This window comes from Chlorocebus sabaeus, chromosome 22 (genome assembly GCF_047675955.1).
Source record: "Chlorocebus sabaeus isolate Y175 chromosome 22, mChlSab1.0.hap1, whole genome shotgun sequence".
Taxonomy (NCBI): Eukaryota; Metazoa; Chordata; class Mammalia; order Primates; family Cercopithecidae; genus Chlorocebus; species Chlorocebus sabaeus.
The window spans coordinates 94,777,724-94,796,134 of NC_132925.1; the positions used below are offsets into that span (position 1 = coordinate 94,777,724).

The 18,411-nt window shown below is 50.1% G+C and overlaps 1 protein-coding gene across 1 annotated transcript; it reads right to left on the minus strand.

Moving 5' to 3' along the window:
* Window positions 1–209: 209 nt before the first annotated feature.
* Window positions 210–9,945, minus strand: CLEC3B (C-type lectin domain family 3 member B). Its single transcript, XM_007983919.3, has 3 exons — window positions 9,705–9,945; window positions 5,243–5,341; window positions 210–756 (listed from the first exon to the last, which is right to left on the minus strand). Exons 1-3 carry the CDS (start codon window positions 9,811–9,813, stop codon window positions 356–358), a joined length of 609 nt encoding a protein of 202 aa, XP_007982110.1. The 5' UTR covers window positions 9,814–9,945; the 3' UTR covers window positions 210–355.
* Window positions 9,946–18,411: the final 8,466 nt, after the last annotated feature.

Below are 18,411 nucleotides of genomic sequence, written 5' to 3' on the forward strand. Positions count from 1 at the left end.
CGGGCGTTTTCATCTCCCTATTCTTTCCCGCTTTCCTCTCCTCAGTCCTCCGCTCATTCCCACCCTCCTGTGGCATGAAGTGCGTGTAGCTCCGCTCGCCCTCCTTCACCGCCTCCCTTCTCGCCTCCTTCACCACGGAGGGAATTTTCAGGCCGGCTCCTGGGGCCTCCTCCCCGCCCCACGGACCCAGCACAGACTGCAGCGCCTCTTCTCTCCGCGAAGCTGCACCAACTTTATTTGCAAAAAGAGGCTCCAAGCGAACGGAGGGGATGGGTGCTGCAAGGTCTCCACCCTCCTCCCGGCCTCCCGCGGCCCCCGCCCTCCTCCAGGCCCCCCAAGGCCCCCGCCCCGCCTGTTACACGATCCCGAACTGGCAAATGTAGGGCAGCTGATCGCGGCAGCGCTTGTCGAACCACTTGCCGTTGGCCGCACCTGACAGGACCGCGCAGTTCTCGGTCTTGCCGCCGTCAGGCTGCGCGGTGATCTCGGTCTCCCAGTTCTTGTAGGCGATGCGGGCGCCGGTCATGTCCACCCAGATGCCCTCGGTCGCCATGTCGTTGAGGCCCAGCCAGATCTCGGCCTCGTTGCCCACGCTCTGGCGCAGGTACTCGTACAGGGCGTCATTCTCCGAGCCAGTCTGCGGAGTGCCCAGGGTGCCCCCGCGCGAGATGCAGTCCTCGCTGGCCTCGTGGAAGGTCTTCGCCTGGGTGAAGGCCAGAAAGCATTTCATGTGCACCTTGGTCCCCTTTAGGCAGACTGGGAGGGGGGAGAAATGGCTGTCACCAAAGGTCCCCCTGTTCCCCAGGCAAAGAGCCAACCGCCCAGACCAGGCCCACTATCCTCCATCCCATCCCGTTTATCCCATCAGTCCTGACAGCCCCTAGGCCCTGGCAAAAGGGGTCCTGATGGTGCCTGCACTTTGAGGACCTGGCTGTGGTGGCCACTGCGGTACAAATCCAGATCCCTACTCAGGAGGTCTTGGTGCTCCCCTGGCGGCTGGGAGCAAAGGCAGCCCTTGTGCTACAGAAACACCCAGCCCCAGCTCACACCCCTTCCCAGGCCTCCACCTCAGTCATCTCTGGCCTTTACCCACCCCATCTCCTGGGGTCACAGAGGCTGGCCTTGTGCCTGCACTGCAGCTCAGCTCTCCCTCTGCCCATTCCTCTTCCCCCCATCCTCCATATGTGTGGCTCCCAGGGCTTGCCCTAACAAATTCACTGTCTCAGAGTCAGCTTCCCAGGGAGCCCAGCCACAGCCACCTGCTCTGGTTCTCCTTCCTCCACGCCCCTCCCTAAGATCAAGCAGCATGCAGGGCCAGGGCAGCTGCCCACCTATAGCCTAGACCACACTTCAGGTACCCAGGGCCCCAAATTCCTATCCAAACAGCCCAAGCAAGCTTCCAGGGCCTGCCAAGTGCCTTTTGCAGGGTCAGTTCTCCTGAGGGCTGGTAGGGTGGGGCTGGGAGGATAGAGCTGAGACTGCAAGAGACAAGACAGGAAGGGCTGGGCACAGGCTGTGGTCAGGGGCCAGCAATCAGGCAAGGGACTCTGAGGTGTCCACAAATTCTCAGTTTGAGCCTGGCCCCAAAGGTTGTGAGGAAGGCACCTATTTGGTCAAGTTAGGAGGATAGAATCTGTTTTTGTTTTGCAGTTTGCATTGTCAGCTTGATTTCTAGCTGAAATATCTAGACATACTCTGATTTCTCTTGAGGTTGCATAAATCGTTCATCTTTTACTAAAGATTTCTGTGGGGAGGAATACCTTGACAGACAAGTGTATGTCTGCATTTGTCCTCTTCCTGGTGACCCCACCACTTTTGGGGAGGTCTGCACTCCCCTCTACCCATTCCTATTCACTCAGTTACTTTCATTTCACTCAACAAATATCGATAGAACAGCATCCCAGTGTCCCCATGGGCATCTGACACCACACGTGACTTTAAACATGGCGCCTGAAGCATTACAGAGGTGTCTACCCACAGACTCTGCCCCAAGTCAGCTGCCCTACCTCGTGCTGTCCTGCAGCTTAGTCAAGTGGCCTTCATTGCCTTTCCTTCCTGCTGGGGACACTGATACGCTACCTAGACCTTGGTTGGGGATGAAGGACTCACTGCCCTGGCTGCCGGGAGTGCTGCAGGCAGACAGTCCTCAGCTCTCAGCCTCCTCCAGGGACTGCCTCAGCAAAAGACAACCACCTCTTCCAAAGCCGTGCCCCTCCCTAGAGCAGCCTACACCCAAGACTGACCCATAAGCCCCCTTGCCCCAACTCAGGACAGTGCTAAAGGGTCATCTTGTCATCAGGGCTCCCTGTAGTCAGCTGGGGCTTTCATGGCACCACAGTGCAGCTTGACTTCTCCCTCTGCCCACTCCTGCTTCCTTCCATCCCTTCCCTAGCAGGGACTGATCCTGAGGGTGTCCCCTGATAAGCCTCCTGTGGGTTAAACTCCATCTCAGAGTTGCTTCCCAGGACCCTCACCTGAACCTCCCTCCAATACATAGGTAGTCCTCAGTCAATGCTACTTCTCTTGATATTATCATTGCTGCTAACATTTTGTTGTTCTGGTTCGGCTATTCATGATCCTGTCGATTTATGCTAGTCCTCCACGCCTCTGCTCCTGCCCTGCCATTTGCTTGGAATCAACCCTCTTTATCTTCTCTGATTTCTACACATCTTTCAACGGCTCAAGTGATTCCATGAATATATTGAGGTTCCCAGGGAGCAGGGCCCTGGCTGGTTCACCTCTGCCTCCTTGTGCCTGGCAGAGATGTTCCTGGTGGGAACCTCCCATGTGTGTGCTGGTTGGAGGAGGGAAAGTTTGCCCCCTGATTCCTTCAACTCTTTGGTTAGGTCAACAGAGCTCTGGAATGCTTTGGGTGGGTTTATTGACAAGGTGATCTTTGGGTTGTGAGGACAATGAACAGGAGAAGGTCCCAAGGAGGCCAGGAGCTTCCTAGAAATCAGCAGACATGGGGGAGGTGCTTTGGGCCTCCATATGTCATGAACTTTTTGCAGGGAGGTCCCCACCTCATCACCTCACCCCAGGTGGCAATTGATGCCTGAGTTACATTGACTTTGCACAGCACAGAGCTTAGACGTGAGAGAGACCTTAGAGTTTACCCTGCCTACCTTACAGATGAGGAGACTGAGGCTCAGAGTGGCACTGGGCTCATTCTAAACATTCTCTCTATGCCGGGCACTGTTGCCTCCAAATCCCTTCTCTCTGGCCCACCTCCACTATAAAGGCTGGAAAAAGCTACATTCTCACATTCTCGGATGCTCTTAAAGTTGCAGGTGGCCATATGATAGAGTTCTGGTCAATGAGATGGAAGTGGAAGACTTCTACTTTCCCAATAAATGAGACAGATGTGGTTGGGCTACTCTTCCTCCTCCTTGCCTTGAATGCACTCATGATGCCTGGAGTTGGAACAGCCATCTTGAGACCATGAGGTGAAACTTCTGAACAAAAACTTGTAACTACCTACTTGCAAACTTACTTTTTATTTAAGCCACTGATAGGTTTTGTATTAAATGAAATCAAAAACATCTCTGGAGATGCTCCCTTTCTCAAGCACTCTCCTCCTACCTGCCATGCCAAGCAAGCTGTCCAAAGTCACGTGTTTGTCCTTCCTTCAACAGAGATTGACTGGGTGTTTCTATGTGGCAGGCACTATACTGGGCAAGGTAGTGGGAGATACAAGGGAAATGAAAAGCAAACATGGCCCCTGTGTTCTCAGGGCTTAATATAGTCTAGTGGAAGCAGCAGACACAAATCAGCAAATGAGTATATCATTACAGACTGCAGTCAATGTGATAAAAGAAAGGACACTGTTCTGAGAGAGCTTATAACTGAGGAGCCTGACTGAGATGAGGGCTTAGTGACTCCTGAGAAGGTAATGCTGGAGGCATTTATTAGGTGGATCTTGGGGGAGCAATTCAGGTTGCCCAAACAGCACGTGCAAAGGCCCTGTGGTGGGAGTGCAGAAGGATGGCAGTGTGAATGCTGAAGGAAAGCGTGTGAGTGGGAGGGAGTGTGTAAAACTGCCCAGTGAGAAGGCTTTGGGGGCTTTTGAGGAGGCAGGAAGGGAAGGGAGGGCCTTGCAGATGTATGGGCCTTGGTCACAAAAGCAACAGGTGAGAGAGTGGCTGTGGACACAGGGTGGTTTATAGATTTGCTGAGGAGTCAAGGTGATTCCCAACTGATAACTTGAGGGGCAGCGTAGCAGAACTAAATGAGGCTCTGCTCCTTTCGGCTGTCACAAGGTCCTCACTTCTTGGTGGAAAATGAGGGTGAGGAGGTAGTAACAGGAACACTGCATGGGTTTGCTGTGAATGAGTTAACGTGCATCAAGTACTCAAATAGTGCCAGAATGTAGTGAGCTCACATGTACATAGTCATCAGTATTGTGAGTCTGTGTTCTCCATGGAATGGAAGGTGAGGTCACATAAAGGTAGGTAAATCTGAGGTATGTGGAAAATGCAGACGATATGACAGGAACATGGGGAGTGAGAAACAATAGGCTGCCAGGTAGGCTGGCCAGAGGGCATGACCTTACCATGCACCTGGGCCGTGTTCTTGGTGATTCTGTGCATCCTCCCTCAGCTGGCTAGTGCAGAGCCAGGAACACCAAGGCCCAGCTTGGCACTGGGCAGGCTGCCACCACTCAACTCTTGCTCTGCCACAAGTCAACTAACCAGCCAGGTGAGTATGAGCCGGGTTCAGGACCTGTCTATGCCTCAGTTGCTCCACCTTTAAAATGGAGCCGACAAATCCCACCTCAGCATAGTTAGGATTAAGAGAGATGGTGTTAGCAAAGCTGCTGACACACAGGAGCGTGGCGCTCCCTGGGGCTGCAGAGGCCAGCTGAGTGAGGGGCTCCTGGGAGCTTTGTGAGGGTGGGCCACTACCTCTGCCCCATCGAGCACTCCGGGGTCACTTCTGGTGGGCAGTAGTGGATTCTTGTTGGAGAACTTTTTGTCCTCTTGGGACATCCTCACTTCCACACCACCCAGCTGTGGCCAGAGATTTGGCCATGCACATCCGGGTGCGTTTTGCAGACATATGTCAGGGGATCTCCCCGAGAGAAAGAGGTGGGGCTCCCTGAACCTGGTGCCCTCACCCATAGGCCTGGACTGATGGAGCCAGGACCCTGATCCTGACCAGAGGTGAGCAGCGCATTGCTGGCTGTTGGCCCGAGCCCTTCTCTCAGGCACTCCTGCCCAGAGAGGCCACTGCCTGCACTCACCCGTCTGCAAGGCCTGCTGCTCCTTCAGCAGAGCCACCTCCTGGGCCAGGGTGTCCAGACGGCTCTTGAGCTCCTCAAACATCTTTGTGCTCACAACATCTAGGATGAAGCAGGAGGAAATATGTGAGGGTGGGGCAGGGACTGAGCGGGAAGAATCCTACCTTAGCTGCAGAGGGATGAGAGGAAAAGACTCCCCTCAACCTTGATATCTTGGGACACTTTCTCTCTCTCTCTATCCCCACTGGTGGTAGTCTAATTAACCACTCGTGACTTCTGCCGGGGGGCCCATCCTTCACTTGCTCCTGTGCTGCATTTGTTTGGGATTGTTGCTGGGGATCAGATGGGATTGGGGTTAGCAGAGGCTGGGGTGAGGGTGTAGGCACAGGCTTCAGTGATCCCCCGGCACCCAGCTATCTTCTCAGCTCCAGGGAAGAACACAGCACAGGAAGCAGAGCAGGAGCCCTCGAGAGGCCCCCAGGTTCATTTCCCCAGGCTGGAGGAATGCGACACAGACCAGCAGGCAGGCACTCCAGCCCGGGGCACGCATGTGCAGGGCTTGGAGGCCCCACAGACACGGGTGGCCTGGGCAAGCTGCTCTCTGGATTTGGTTTCCTCGTGTGCGAAGTGGATGATGATAGCCCCACCTCCTAGGACTCTGGAGAAGACCAAGAGAAATGAGGCGCAGAGCTGCCCACCTCAGTGCTTGGCTGAGTATGTGCCCACCACAGCTACTAATAAGGTGAGGACAGAAGGAACCCAGGTTTTCCACTCTTACAGAGGCCAGGTTCCAGGCTAAGCTGTTCTACATGTCACCCCAGTGATGCTCACAATCAACCCTATGGCACAGGTAACATGTCATTCTATACCACCACCATTTCACCACGAGGAAACTCAGGCCACCCTGAACCAACTGGCCAAGGATGGCAAAGCCAACAGCTGGCAGGGTGGCCTGGAACCCAGGTGCACATGGCTCTGAAGCCATGCTCTTCCCCACCTTCCCCATGGCACACAAACGGATTCCTAACAGGAGCTGTCCTGCTGGCAGCCAGTCATGTAGGAGTCAGCAGGGGCAGGCGGGGAAGCATATTTCTATGTGTGTGTAAGTTGAGGGTGCGGGGAAGCATATTTCTACGCGTGTGTAAGTTGAGAGCTCCTGGGGTGGATCCTGGTCTTTCTGAAACACCAGGGCTTCAGGACAGGCTGCACTCAGCTTGGGGAAGTGGGTGGGGAAACACTTTAATGGTCCATTTGGCTGTGTCTGCATACATTCCACACTCATGAAGACTGAGCTCAGAGCCTTTGTCCACCCATAAGATGCCTTTGCAGAAGAATCACAGGCAAGACACATGCTTGTGTATACAGAAATTAGTGATGTAACTTGCCGAACAGGAGGAAAAACGCCCTGATGAGCAAGGCAGAAAAGGCAGAGTTTGGGGCTGGCCAACTAGCCTGAGGTCATGTGTGCCTCACACAGGGACTGCCTCAGCCAGTTACAGCAGCACTGTACCCCGTCACGTGATACACCAGCACAGGGTGCCATGTGAGGCTGTGCAAGTGGGCACTGAAGAAGGGCATTCCACTGAGGGACACATGAAGGCCCATTTGACTCCTAAGCCTTGCCCTGGCTAGACCGGGTCAGACCAGAAAAAGGGATGCCTTTCTATAATTTGTCAGTTTAGAGGAGGTACCTTTTGTAATTTGCACCAAGGTACCCATATGTGCAAAGTTTCCCCCAGGGACTGTCCAAGGAACAGGAAGCTACTCTCATTAGGCTCCACCTGAGGAAGCTGTGGGAGCAGGTGTCTCTACAGCCCCGGGCAGAGTCAGGAGGCCTTTGTGCTGGCCCACTCTCTGAGCCTAAGGCTCCCTCTGCATGGTGTTGGAATGGATGCCCTCCAGGTTCCCCCATTCCCTGTTCTAAAGGCCTGTGACTCCTCTGAGGCCATCCTTCCCTCCGGAGCTTCCCTGTCAGGTGTGACCATGTGGCCCCGCGAACAGATGAGCTCCCAGAAGTACTCTAGGCTCCCCCTTCTCACCCACCCTGAGGGCCAGGACAAGGACTTAGCATATGCTGGCATTCCCTTCCTTTGCCAGTCCTGCCACTTGCTCTCTATCTCTTGGCTCTGGCATCAACTGGTCTCCTCTGGCATGACCGTCCCTTCTGTGGACTTTCTCCCCTACTTTTGGGCACCAGCGCTGCAACTAGATTGCTCCTGGAATTCTCATTCCTGGCTGCTCCTAGGAATCCCTGAAGACCTGTGGAAAAGGCAGATGTTAAATTCACCAAGACCCCTAAACCAGCATTTCCAGGGGTGGGGCCCAAGCACCTGAATTCTTAATTTTTATTTTATTTATTGATTTATTTTTGAGATGGAGTCTCACTTACTCTGTAACCCAGGCTGGAGTGCAGTGGTGCAACCTCGGCCCATTGCAACCTCAGCTTCCCAGGTTCAAGCAATTCTCCTGCCTCAGCCTCCCGAGTAGCTGGGACTACACGTGCGCACTACCGCACTCAGCTAATTTTTGTATTTTTAGTAGAGACAGGGTTTCGCCATATTGGCCAGACTCGTCTTGAACTCCTGGCCTCAAGTGATCCTCCTGCCTTGGCCTCCTAAAGTGCTGGGATAACGGGCTTAAGCCACCACGCCTAACCAAAGCACCTGGATTCTAATGTATCTCCCAGATGATGTTGATGCCTGAGTGAGAACCACCATGGTTCATGTCTTAAGAGCAGGGACCGTGTTTCTCTGCTGTGTGCCCAGCATACAGACTGGTCCCTACGTGGAGAAAGAGCTCCGTAAGTGCCTGCCATGTAGGTGGGTGGGAGACGGCCATGGGTTTCAGAGAGAGGCAGGGCCTGGGTGGCCTGGGTTCTGTTGGCCTATAGCCTGGAACTCCAGGGGCCCCTTCTATGGAGACTACATAGGGCCAGGGTTCAAGTGTGACAGCTGGAGAGAACCAAGGCATCACATGCTCTGACCCTCTTTTTCTTTTTTTTCTAAACATGAGTGAATACAAGATTTATATAATTATATTAATACTGAATCTTTAGTAAACTTGAGAAGCTGGCAGTGGTTTTCCACATTCAAAAATTCTATGAATTGCCTTTGGAGTTGCTTCTTTTACACAGGCTGTCCCTTCGTGGCGATTTTGGCTGATACTCATAGATATAACCATGCGTGGTATTGTCTTCTCTTTTTAAATGAACATTTTGTGGAAGGTAATACACACACATAATTTTTTAAAATCCAAACAGTTCAAAAAGCTGGTTTCTTTCCCAACTGAGACTGCCCCCAGCCCCTGGTTTTTCTTCCCAGAGGTAACGACTGTTACTCACTCTTGTGGATCCTTCCAGAAAGAACTTATGCATATACAAGTAAAAATTCTCATATAAATCCCTTTTTCAAAGCAAATGTCAGCATCACATCCATTCTCTTTTGAATGTTTTTTTGTTCACTTTGTAAACTGAATCTCGAAGATGATTTTTTAAGAGCAGTCAGATTTGCCCCATTCTTTGTCACAGTGTTGTGGGGCCCCATGGCCCCGATGTCCCTTTATGCACTGCATTAGTTCCTGGCCAGTGGGCAACTGTCCATTTATGAAGAGCCCCGGGAGGGCCTGAGGGAGGCTCCCAGAGCCCCTTCTTTCCTTTTCTGTGCCCTTGGTCCCAGCTGCTTGTTTCTCTGCCTCAGTCCCCACCCTCATCCCCTTGGACTCTCTTCTAGCCTCTGCTCCCCGTGGGGGTGACAGCCCGGTCCATTGCCATGGCATTCCGCCGATGTTGTCTCAACACAGCCTGGGGTGACCTCACTGCAGGCGGGGCTGCAAGGGCAGGTCTTGCTGTAGCCAAAGCAACCGAGGGACACCCCAATCCCCAGAGGCTACAGAGGAGAGCAAAGTTGCTTCTGGTGGACTAGTCTGAGTTACATTTTTATTTCCTGAAGGCTGTGATATGCTACGAAAATGATAATTCATTTCTTCCTTTTCTTTTCCCTGTGCATCAAGCAACAAGTGAGGTGCCTTTATATATTTTGTATCATCAAATCTTCATGAGAAGTCTTTGAACAAATACCACTGTCCCCATTTTACAGTTGAGAAAACAGTTTGGAAGCCTCCAAAGCCCAGCCTGTGCAGCTCTCCCTGGTGAGGGCTGAGCACCACCAGACTCCCAGGCCAAAGGTTTGGTTTCTTTAAAATATTGGGGATGAGGGGAGAAGAGCAGAGCAAAGATCAGTTTGGATGATCTGGAAGGTTCTTCCCAACTCTAAGGGTCAGGGATTCTTATGATTCTGACAACCAACTCTGTTATGAGAGAACTCCCCCAAGCCCCAAAGCCCACTTTACTCAAGTTCCCTAGATGACTCACAAAGGAGGAAAACGAAGGAAAGGAGCATGAGGGCACACTAAGGAGAGAGGGACCTGCTCCCTGGAAGATGGCATAGGGCCCTGTCCCCCTCCTTACCTTTCTTGGCATTTACAACCTTCTTGGGCTTCTGGGTTGGTGGCTCGGTGGTGACCTGGGTCAGGAGGGAGAAGAGGCAGAGGAGGAGGTAGGCCCCCCAGAGCTCCATGCTGCTGTGCCGGCGGGGGCTGCTGCTGCCTGCAGTGGGTCTGGGTCCGAACGCAGTGACAGCCACGGCCCAGGCTGCACGTCTTAAGGCAGCAGCCAAAGGACCTCTGTCCAGGAAACCCTCCCCAACTTGGCTGCAGGCGTGCCAAAAAAATAAAACAAACACAAAAGCCTGCAGAAGGACGAAGGCCTGAGAGCCACAGAGCCTCACTGCCCAGGGAACACCCACGCAGCATCCTGGCCCTGCCTTCTAGAAAGGGGCCCTTATTTCCTAGGATTCTGAGAAACACACGGTGGTTGTCATCACATCTGTGGAGCAGCTCCCTTGGGTAGGGGCTGAGGCTGGCTGTTCACTGACATTAACTCACAGAAGCTTCACACCCAAACCATAAGGGAAGCACTGTCCTTTCCCCATTTTACCATTGAGGAAATTGAGGCTCAGTGATGTTAGGGAATTTGCCCAGGCTACCCAGCTCTCAAGGGGCAGCAATGCCCACTTACGGAGCGATCAGGAGCCGGCTGTCTGATTGGTTTAGAATATTCGTTATGATTATTTTGTGGCTCTGTCTCCATGTACTTGATGTACTTGATGCATTTTTTGGTTAAAAAATCCAAGGGATTCCTTCCCTTCTTATCTTCCCTTTCTCCTGAGTCCTGTCCTAAAGCCACAAAGTGGGGCATAGCAAAGGTGGGGGAAGGAGAAGCCATGGTGCCCCAGAGGTACCAGAGAGGATGTGGGCAGAATGTGCCCTCAAGGGGTGAACTGGTGTGGGCTGTGGGACCCAGCAGGGTGGGGGGAGCATCCTGGGGAAAGCAAAGGCCCTGCCGGAGTCCAAGTGAGGCAAGGAGGGGATCCATGTGGAAGAGAGACTGGTGGCAGCGACGGGAGATGGGTTACACACAGGGATACTGATCAAATAAATCTACTGAAGACAGCAGGACTTAGGTTTCCTATTGTCAGAGAAGGGAGTCAAGTACATGGAGAGAAAACTAGAATGAATCCTGTGGTGTAGGATTAAAATCGGAATGATCAGTGTACCCTTGTGGCCTTGAATACAGAAAGATAAATCAATAAATATAAATGGAAATGTGTGTGTGTCTAGTCCCCACGGTCACTGGGGGGCCTGGAGCACTCCTAGCACCTGAATGCTGGCTTCTGAATACGACTTTCCACTAAAGGAACCAGAACACCTTGGAGAAACGGTTGATTCTAGCACTGGGAAGTAGGAGTGGGGTGCAGAAAATGAGCCCGGAACTTGTTGTTTTGCCAGAAAACAAGGAAGTGCTTAATGAATAATGGTAACACATCATTAGGACACAGAGCCAGCTTGAAGGAGGCTTCAGTGGTCAGAATCAGGGACAATTTGAGCACCAACATAGTGACAGCAACAGATGGGAAACCACCAGTGCACACAGACATAAGTAAGTAAGAGAATGCATTGGAAGACTGATGTTCTTCAATGGGATGTTTAGATAGTCTCAAAGTATCTGCCCACAAAATACTTATTCATTCCAGAGAGAAAAAGAACAACTTCATGGTGGAGAAGGCTGGCAGACATCACCTCATCCGCGACCAAAGTAAACATCAACAACGGGGCCAATAAAAAGTTTGCAGCACCTGAGGGGCTGCAGTGAGCGTGTGGCATCACTGCATAGGACTCCGGTCAGAGAGACATCAGACAACTCCAAACAGAGGCGTGTTCTGCAAAATGACTGCCAGTTGTTTCCAAAGCTCCTGGCTGACGAAGTGTTTCAGGTTGAAGGAGACTGAAGGCACAGAACAACTAAATGCAATATATGTGATTCTGGACTGGACCCTCCATTCTCAAGGATGCAACTGGGACAACCAGAGAAACCTGATGGCATCTGAGGAGCACACGGCAGTGATGTGTTGTCACATGCTGCATCATGACAGTTCAGTCAACAACAGGCCACATATACGATATGGTTCCATAAGATTATAATGGGGCAGAAAAATTCCTAACACCTAGTAATGTCGTAAGGGGTTGTAAAGTCCTAGTGCAACTCATTACTCCCAAGTTTGTGGCGATGCTGGCATAAACAAACTTACTGCGCTGCCAGTCATACCAAAGTAGAGCATATACACAGTCAAACAATATCATTCTGCCTCACATGATTGTGCTTTGAAATGTGAGGACATGAGATTTGGGAGGGGCCAGGGGCGGAATGATATGGCTTGACTGTGTCCCCACCCAAAATCTCACCTTGAATTGTAATCCTCATAATCCCTATGTGTCAAGGGAGAGACCAGGTGGAGGTCATTGAACCATGGGGACAAGTTTCCCCCATCCTGTTCTCATGATAGTGAGTCTCACGAGATCTGATGGTTTTATAAGCATCTGGTGTTTCTCCTGCTTGTTACTCACTCTGTCCTGCTGCCACGTGAAGAAGGTGTCTGCTTCTCCTTTGCCTTCCACCATGATTATAAGTTTCCTGAGGCCTTCTCAGCCATGCAGAACTGTGAGTCAATTAAACCTCTTTCCTTTCTAAATTAGCCATTCTTGGGCAGTTCTTTATAGCAGTGTGAGAACAAACTAATACAATGATAATAAATCACCATGTCACTGGTTTATGTATTTATTGTGTTATACTTTTAATCATTATTTTAGAGTGTACTCCTTCTACTTATTTAAAAAAAAAAAAAAAAGTTAACTGTGAAACAGCTTCAGGTGGGTCCCTTAGGAGGTTTTCGAGAAGAAGGCACTGTTATCATAGGATATGATAGCTCCATGTTTGTGACTGCTCCTGAAGACCTCCCACTGAGACAAGAGGTGGAGGTGGAAGACAGTGACACTGATAATCCTGACCCTGTGTAGGCATGGACTAATGTGCGTTTGTGTCTTAGTTTTTAACAAAAACTTTAAAAAGTAAAAAAAATAATAATAACTAGAAAAAGCCTATAGAATAAGGATATAGAGAAAATATTTTTGTACAACTGTACAATGTATTTGTGTTTTAAGCTAAATGTTATAAAAGTCAAAAAGTTAAATGAGTTCAAAAGTTTACAAAGTAAAAAAAGTTATAAGCTCAAGTTCATTTATTATTAAAGAAAACCATTTTTTAAAAACATGCAGCTTATGTGTACAGTGTTTTATAGAGTCTAGAGTAGTGTACAGTAATGTCCACGTTCACTCTCCACTCACTGACTCACTCAGAGCAACTTCCAGTCCTGCAAGCTCCATTCATGGTAAGTGCCCTACACCAGTGCACCATGTTTTTAATCTTTTATACTAGGGATCCCCAGCTTCCAGGCTATGGACTAGCACTGGTCCGCAGTACTGGTCCATGGCCTGTTAGCAACTAGGCCCATGAGCAGGAGGTGAGTGGCAGGTGGGTGAACATTACCACCTGAGCTCCGTCTCCTGTCAGGTCAGGAGCAGCATTACATTCTCATGGGAGCAAAAGCCCTGTTGTGAACTGAGCATGAGAAGGTCTAGGTTGCACACTCCTTATGAGAATCTAATGCCCAATGATCTGAGGTGGAACAGTTTCATCATGAAACCATCACCCCAGCCCTGCATCAGTTGGAAAATTATCTTCCATGAAACCAGTCCCTGGTGCCAAAAAGTTTGGGGACTATTTTATACCATATTTTTACTCCACTTTTTCTATGTTGAGATATACAAATACTTACCATTATGTTATAGCAGCCTACAGTATTCAGTGCAGTCACATGCTGTACAGGTTTGTAGCCTCGGAGCAGCACGCCAACCCTAATGCCATCTAGGTTTGTGTAAGTACACTCTGTCATGGTAGCACAATGATGAAGTCACCTGACGATGCATTTCTCAGAAGGTATTCTCATTGTTAAGCAATGCATGACAGTATCCCTGTTACGGTCCCTACTTGATGGTGTGCTGTGATTACATAGGGGAGTGTCCTTGTCTGTAGGAAACACACATACTGAAGTATTAGCGATATGGTACTGTGTTGACAACTGACATAGTTCAGGGGGAGAATGTTCTTTGTAGTGTCGTTGCAAATTTTCTGTGAGTTTGAGATTCTTCCAAAAGAAAATACGATACTATGTACTTTAGGCTTTTCCCTGCCTTCCAGGGACCCCACCTTCCCCTATCTGACTTAGGGAGGGATCTGTTATGTATGCCAGGGAAGCAGGAGGCCAGCTGGGCTGGCCCAGTGCACAGTGGTCCTGCCAAGGGTGGGGGACCTGGGCAGGGAGCAGAGCATTTGCAGGCCCCTCAATGACACTGGGCTCCACCTCTCACATTCTCAGAGTGGGAAGAGTTTTATATTCACAGCTGGGCCCTCGGGAGACAATTTGGAGCCTGATGATTACATAACCTAAAAGGGGCCCTGTTCCAAGAACTCTGGGTGGGTAGCAGATGGTAAAGGAAAATTAATATTTTTGTTAACTGCTTTGCTTTCTTGGTTTTCTCACCTTGGCCCAACTCTATCTTGGCCCTTCAGTGGTAGGAAAATGAACGAAGTATGCTTTCTAAACATGAGGCAATCAGAGGCCCCATGTTTTCCAGGGCAGGTTGATGGTTGAAGACATGGGGACTGTGGTGGTGTCTCACAGGGCACCGGACGCAGGCAGGGCAGGGAAGGAAGGTGGCCCCCAGGCTGAGGAAGGGACACAGAGGGTGTGGCCAGGTGAGGGGAGGAAGGAATGTGCACAGGGCTCCAGGTGGAAAATGCATGAGCAGAGTCTTGGAGCCAAGCAAAAGCACCTTGCATTCCAGATCCCAAGCCAATGAGGACAGGGTGGGGAAGATATAAAGCTGGATATGTAGCTTAGTGGAGCCATCAAGCCATCTTAGAAGACTCTGGGCATGAGCCTGGAGACCACAGGGGACCAATGGAGAACCATGCTGGGGAGGGCTGGGATCAGAGCACACTTTGGAGGGAGCACTTTGGCCGCTGAGCGTGGAATGCATTGGGGCGCCCAGTGAGATATTAAGCATATGTTCAACATTAGCCCCCAAGCAAGTGGGGACATACATTCACTGGGAGGAGTGTGACCCTCCTACTGGCCCAGCAAGTGAACTATTCACACTTCAGGAAGGAGACATGCTTAGGAATTTCCATTAGGCAGTAAGCAACGTCTTTGAGCTTTTCACCTGCAGGTTTTCGAGGTGTGTGTGCATGCATGTGTGTATGTGCGCATGCTACACAGAGCTCCTCTGCAAGCACCTGGGAGTCTGCCTGTGCTGTTAAAATGACTTATGTAGAATCAGGACAGGGAGGAAGTAGCTTTTGCCTTGGAGCCTCTTCAGGTCTAGATTTGGCTTGTCTCTTGAGAAGGGTCTATACAGCCGAGAGGCACACCGACAGTTCTGAGAGAAGCCAAGTTCATCTCACAACTTTAAACGTACCCATATATTCTCATCATTTAGCTCCCACTTAGAAGTGAGAACACACACAAAAAGGGGAACACCACACACTGGGGCCTTACGGCGGGTGGAGGGTGGAAGAAGGGAAAGGATCAGGAAAAATAATTCATGGGTTCTAGACTTACCTGGGTGGGAAAATAATCTGCACGACAAACCCCCATGACACAAGTTTACCTATGTAACAAACCTGCACATGCACCCCAGAACCTAAAATAAAATTAAAAAAGAAATACACACACAGAAACACCAAAATCACGGAGACAGAAAGTAAGATGGTGCTTTCCAGGGGCTGGGGGCGAGGGGATGGGGAGTTAGTGTTTCTGGATACACAGTTGTAGATGGGAGAGATGTAAAAGTTCTGGAGATATAGACAGTAGTGACGGCTGCAAAACAATTTGAATGTACTTAATGTCACTGAGTTGTACACTTAGAAATGGTTAAAATAGTAAATTTTTTTTTTTTTTTTTTGAAATGGAGTCTCGCTCTGTCTCCCAGGCTGGAGTGTAGTGGTGCAATCTCAGCTCACTGCAACCTCCGCCTCCCGGGTTCAAGCAATTCTCCTGCCTCAGCCTCCTGAGTAGCTGGGAGAGACTACAGGCACCCACCGCCATGCCCAAAATAGTAAATTTTATGTTGTGTATTACCACAGTAAAAAGTTGTAATAGTGCAAAAATAGAATCCCCCAAGGCAATGAGTAAAATAAATAAATAATAAATCCTGTCTTGTGAATAGAATATTGTCCTGTGTCATATCTGTGGGTGTGAAAAGTGCAATTTCATTAAATGTAAACATTTAAAGTACATCACTATTTTTGGTAACCTGGTTTGGGCATTTCATTTTTTTTATTGCTTCAGTGGTCCTCAAAAAATGCAAATTGGCCAGAAGCGGTGGCTCAGGCTTATAATCAAAATTCCAGCACTTTGAGAGGCTGAGATGGGAGGATCAATTGAGGCTGGGCGTTCGAGACCAGTCTGGGGAACGTAGGGAGACCCCATCTCTACAAAAAAATTTCTTAAAAAACCAGATGTGGTGGCATGCACCTGTAGTCCCAGGTACTCTGGAGGCTGAGGTGGAAGGATCACTCGAGCCCAGCAGGTTGAGGCTGCCGTGGGCCATGATCACACCACTGCACTCCAGCCTGGATGACAGAGGGAGACCCTACCATTTTTAAAACAAAAACAAAAACAACAACAAAAAAAACACAGGCAGTGGTCCAGTATCTCTTGATCTCTGAGTTAAAAAGCAGGTTAGAAGAGGCCATCTAGTCTAACCACCCCTCTATGTGGGATGTCCCTTTCCACTGACCCTGTCAGATGTCTCCATATGTCGCTTAAACCCTTCCAGGCACAGGAAGCTCATTACCTGAAAAGCAACTAGTTTCATCGTTAGACACTTGGCTTGTCCTCAGGATCCCCCTGTGGTGGGGCATGTTGGCGTCCGGGAAACCATCTCATGGTTCCTAGTGCTGGCCTGTGGAGCAGTCACATGAGAGGCCAGCCACTGGTCAGCATGTCCTTCTTTGACTGTCCCTTCTCCATGTTCCGTTCCTTTTTTCCCCTCAACGGGTCCTCTACAATATGGTTCCTGGATGCTACCGATTTCAATATACTTCAATCTTCCAGAGAATCCTCGTTGCATAAAATTGTGCTTGTTACGGTCTTCAGTGTGGTGCAGATCCCAGAACAAAACTTGCTTTCAAGGGCCTTCCTCTGGGCCAGGGCCTGTGCCTCCTGTGGGCAGACTAGACCCTCTGTTCGGGAAGCCACAGATTCATGGGCTCTTTGTAGCACCTAGGCCTCATTTGTTGCCACTGTTGAGTTTATGGCCATTAAATATCCAGGTCCTCTTGTCCAACCCCCACTCTCCCTGGCCAGGTGTGGACTGCCATTGCAGCCACCTGCAATGGATTCACCGACAGCCCTGGTGGAGCCAATTTTACCTTCCACATATGGAGGATGATATCAATTTCATCCTCCTTGCATTAAAGATCTGTCGACACTGTCAATGAGACCTCAACTGACCCATGGTGCGGCAAGTGGGGGTGGCTTCAGCCAAGAGAGTGATGCTGCGTTAATGTTCACGAGTGACCCCCAACCCTCAAGGAAGTATCTGTTCACTAACACACCATTCTCACAGCCCAGTCTTTTCATACCAATTTCCCTGTACAACGAATGATCTGAATAATAAAACAGAGAGGCAAAAAAATCAGAGGGAGAGAGCTCTAAAAGCATATTTCAGCTTTCAAGGGTTTTTTTTTGTCTGTGTGTGTGTGGTGTTGTTGTTTCTCTTCTTTTCTCAAAGCTGCTGGAAGTCTCAGTTATACAAAACAAGTTTTGGTCACTCCACCCATAATAGCCCAAATAACATGCAAACTTCTGGCCCACCATGGAGCTATTCCAGCCACACACCCCGCCCCCACCACCGCCTGCGTCCCGCAACCCTCACCCGGCACAGATGTTTCCTTTTAGTTCCACTGGCCCCATGTCAACAGAAATGTGGCCCAGCTATAACAGAGGCAGAGAACTTTCCACATGCCCTTCAAAGGTAAGAGCATATAGACAGCCTGGTGCAGTGGCTCACACCTGTAATCCCAACTCTTTGGCAGACGGAGCTGGGAGGACTGTTTGAGCCCAGGATTTGGAGGCTGCAGTGAACTATGATCATACTACTGCACTCCAGCCTGGATAACAGAGCAAGACTCTATCTCTAAGGAAAAAAAAACCAAAAAACCTTTGTTGGCCTAGTACTCTGTCATTCACTGAAGTATTGGCTCTGCCCCTGTGTACCGGGCCCTGAGTTAGGTAGGTCCTGACGGACAGCAATAAGCCATTCAGCCAAGTCTTAGCTCTCAAGGGACTCACAGTCCTTGTCGTTTTATCCTTAAAGCTCTGTAGTGTGGCAGTGGAAAGAGAAGGGAGTCCCGAGTTCCAAATTTGGCCGAGATACCTGGCCCTTGTGTCTTTTTGGACAAATTATTCAAGACCAAACTCCTCTTCTGTAAAGTGGGGTAATAACCTCTACCCTGCTTGCACATGGGATTCTTTCAAGGAGCAAACTGAGGTCTCGCATGGGAGACGCTGAGCAACCTGCAAGGTTGTGGGAAGGAGGAGGGGTGGTCTGAGCCACCACGCTGTCCCAGTGTGTCAAATAGCTCAATAGCCTCTTTCCACACCTCGATTCCTTCCACTCCAAGGGACAGTAAGTTAATCCCCTGATTTGTAACT

What these genes read in the sequence shown, in the direction of transcription:
- CLEC3B (XM_007983919.3), bottom strand. Translation starts at nt 9,813, where the DNA reads ATGGAGCTCTGGGGGGCCTACCTCCTCCTCTGCCTCTTCTCCCTCCTG. An exon ending in GGTTGTAAATGCCAAGAAAG is followed by an intron (nt 5,342 to 9,704) that starts GTAAGGAGGGGG and finishes GCTTCATCCTAG; the next exon opens with ATGTTGTGAGCACAAAGATG. An exon ending in GCAGCAGGCCTTGCAGACGG is followed by an intron (nt 757 to 5,242) that starts GTGAGTGCAGGC and finishes CCCCCCTCCCAG; the next exon opens with TCTGCCTAAAGGGGACCAAG.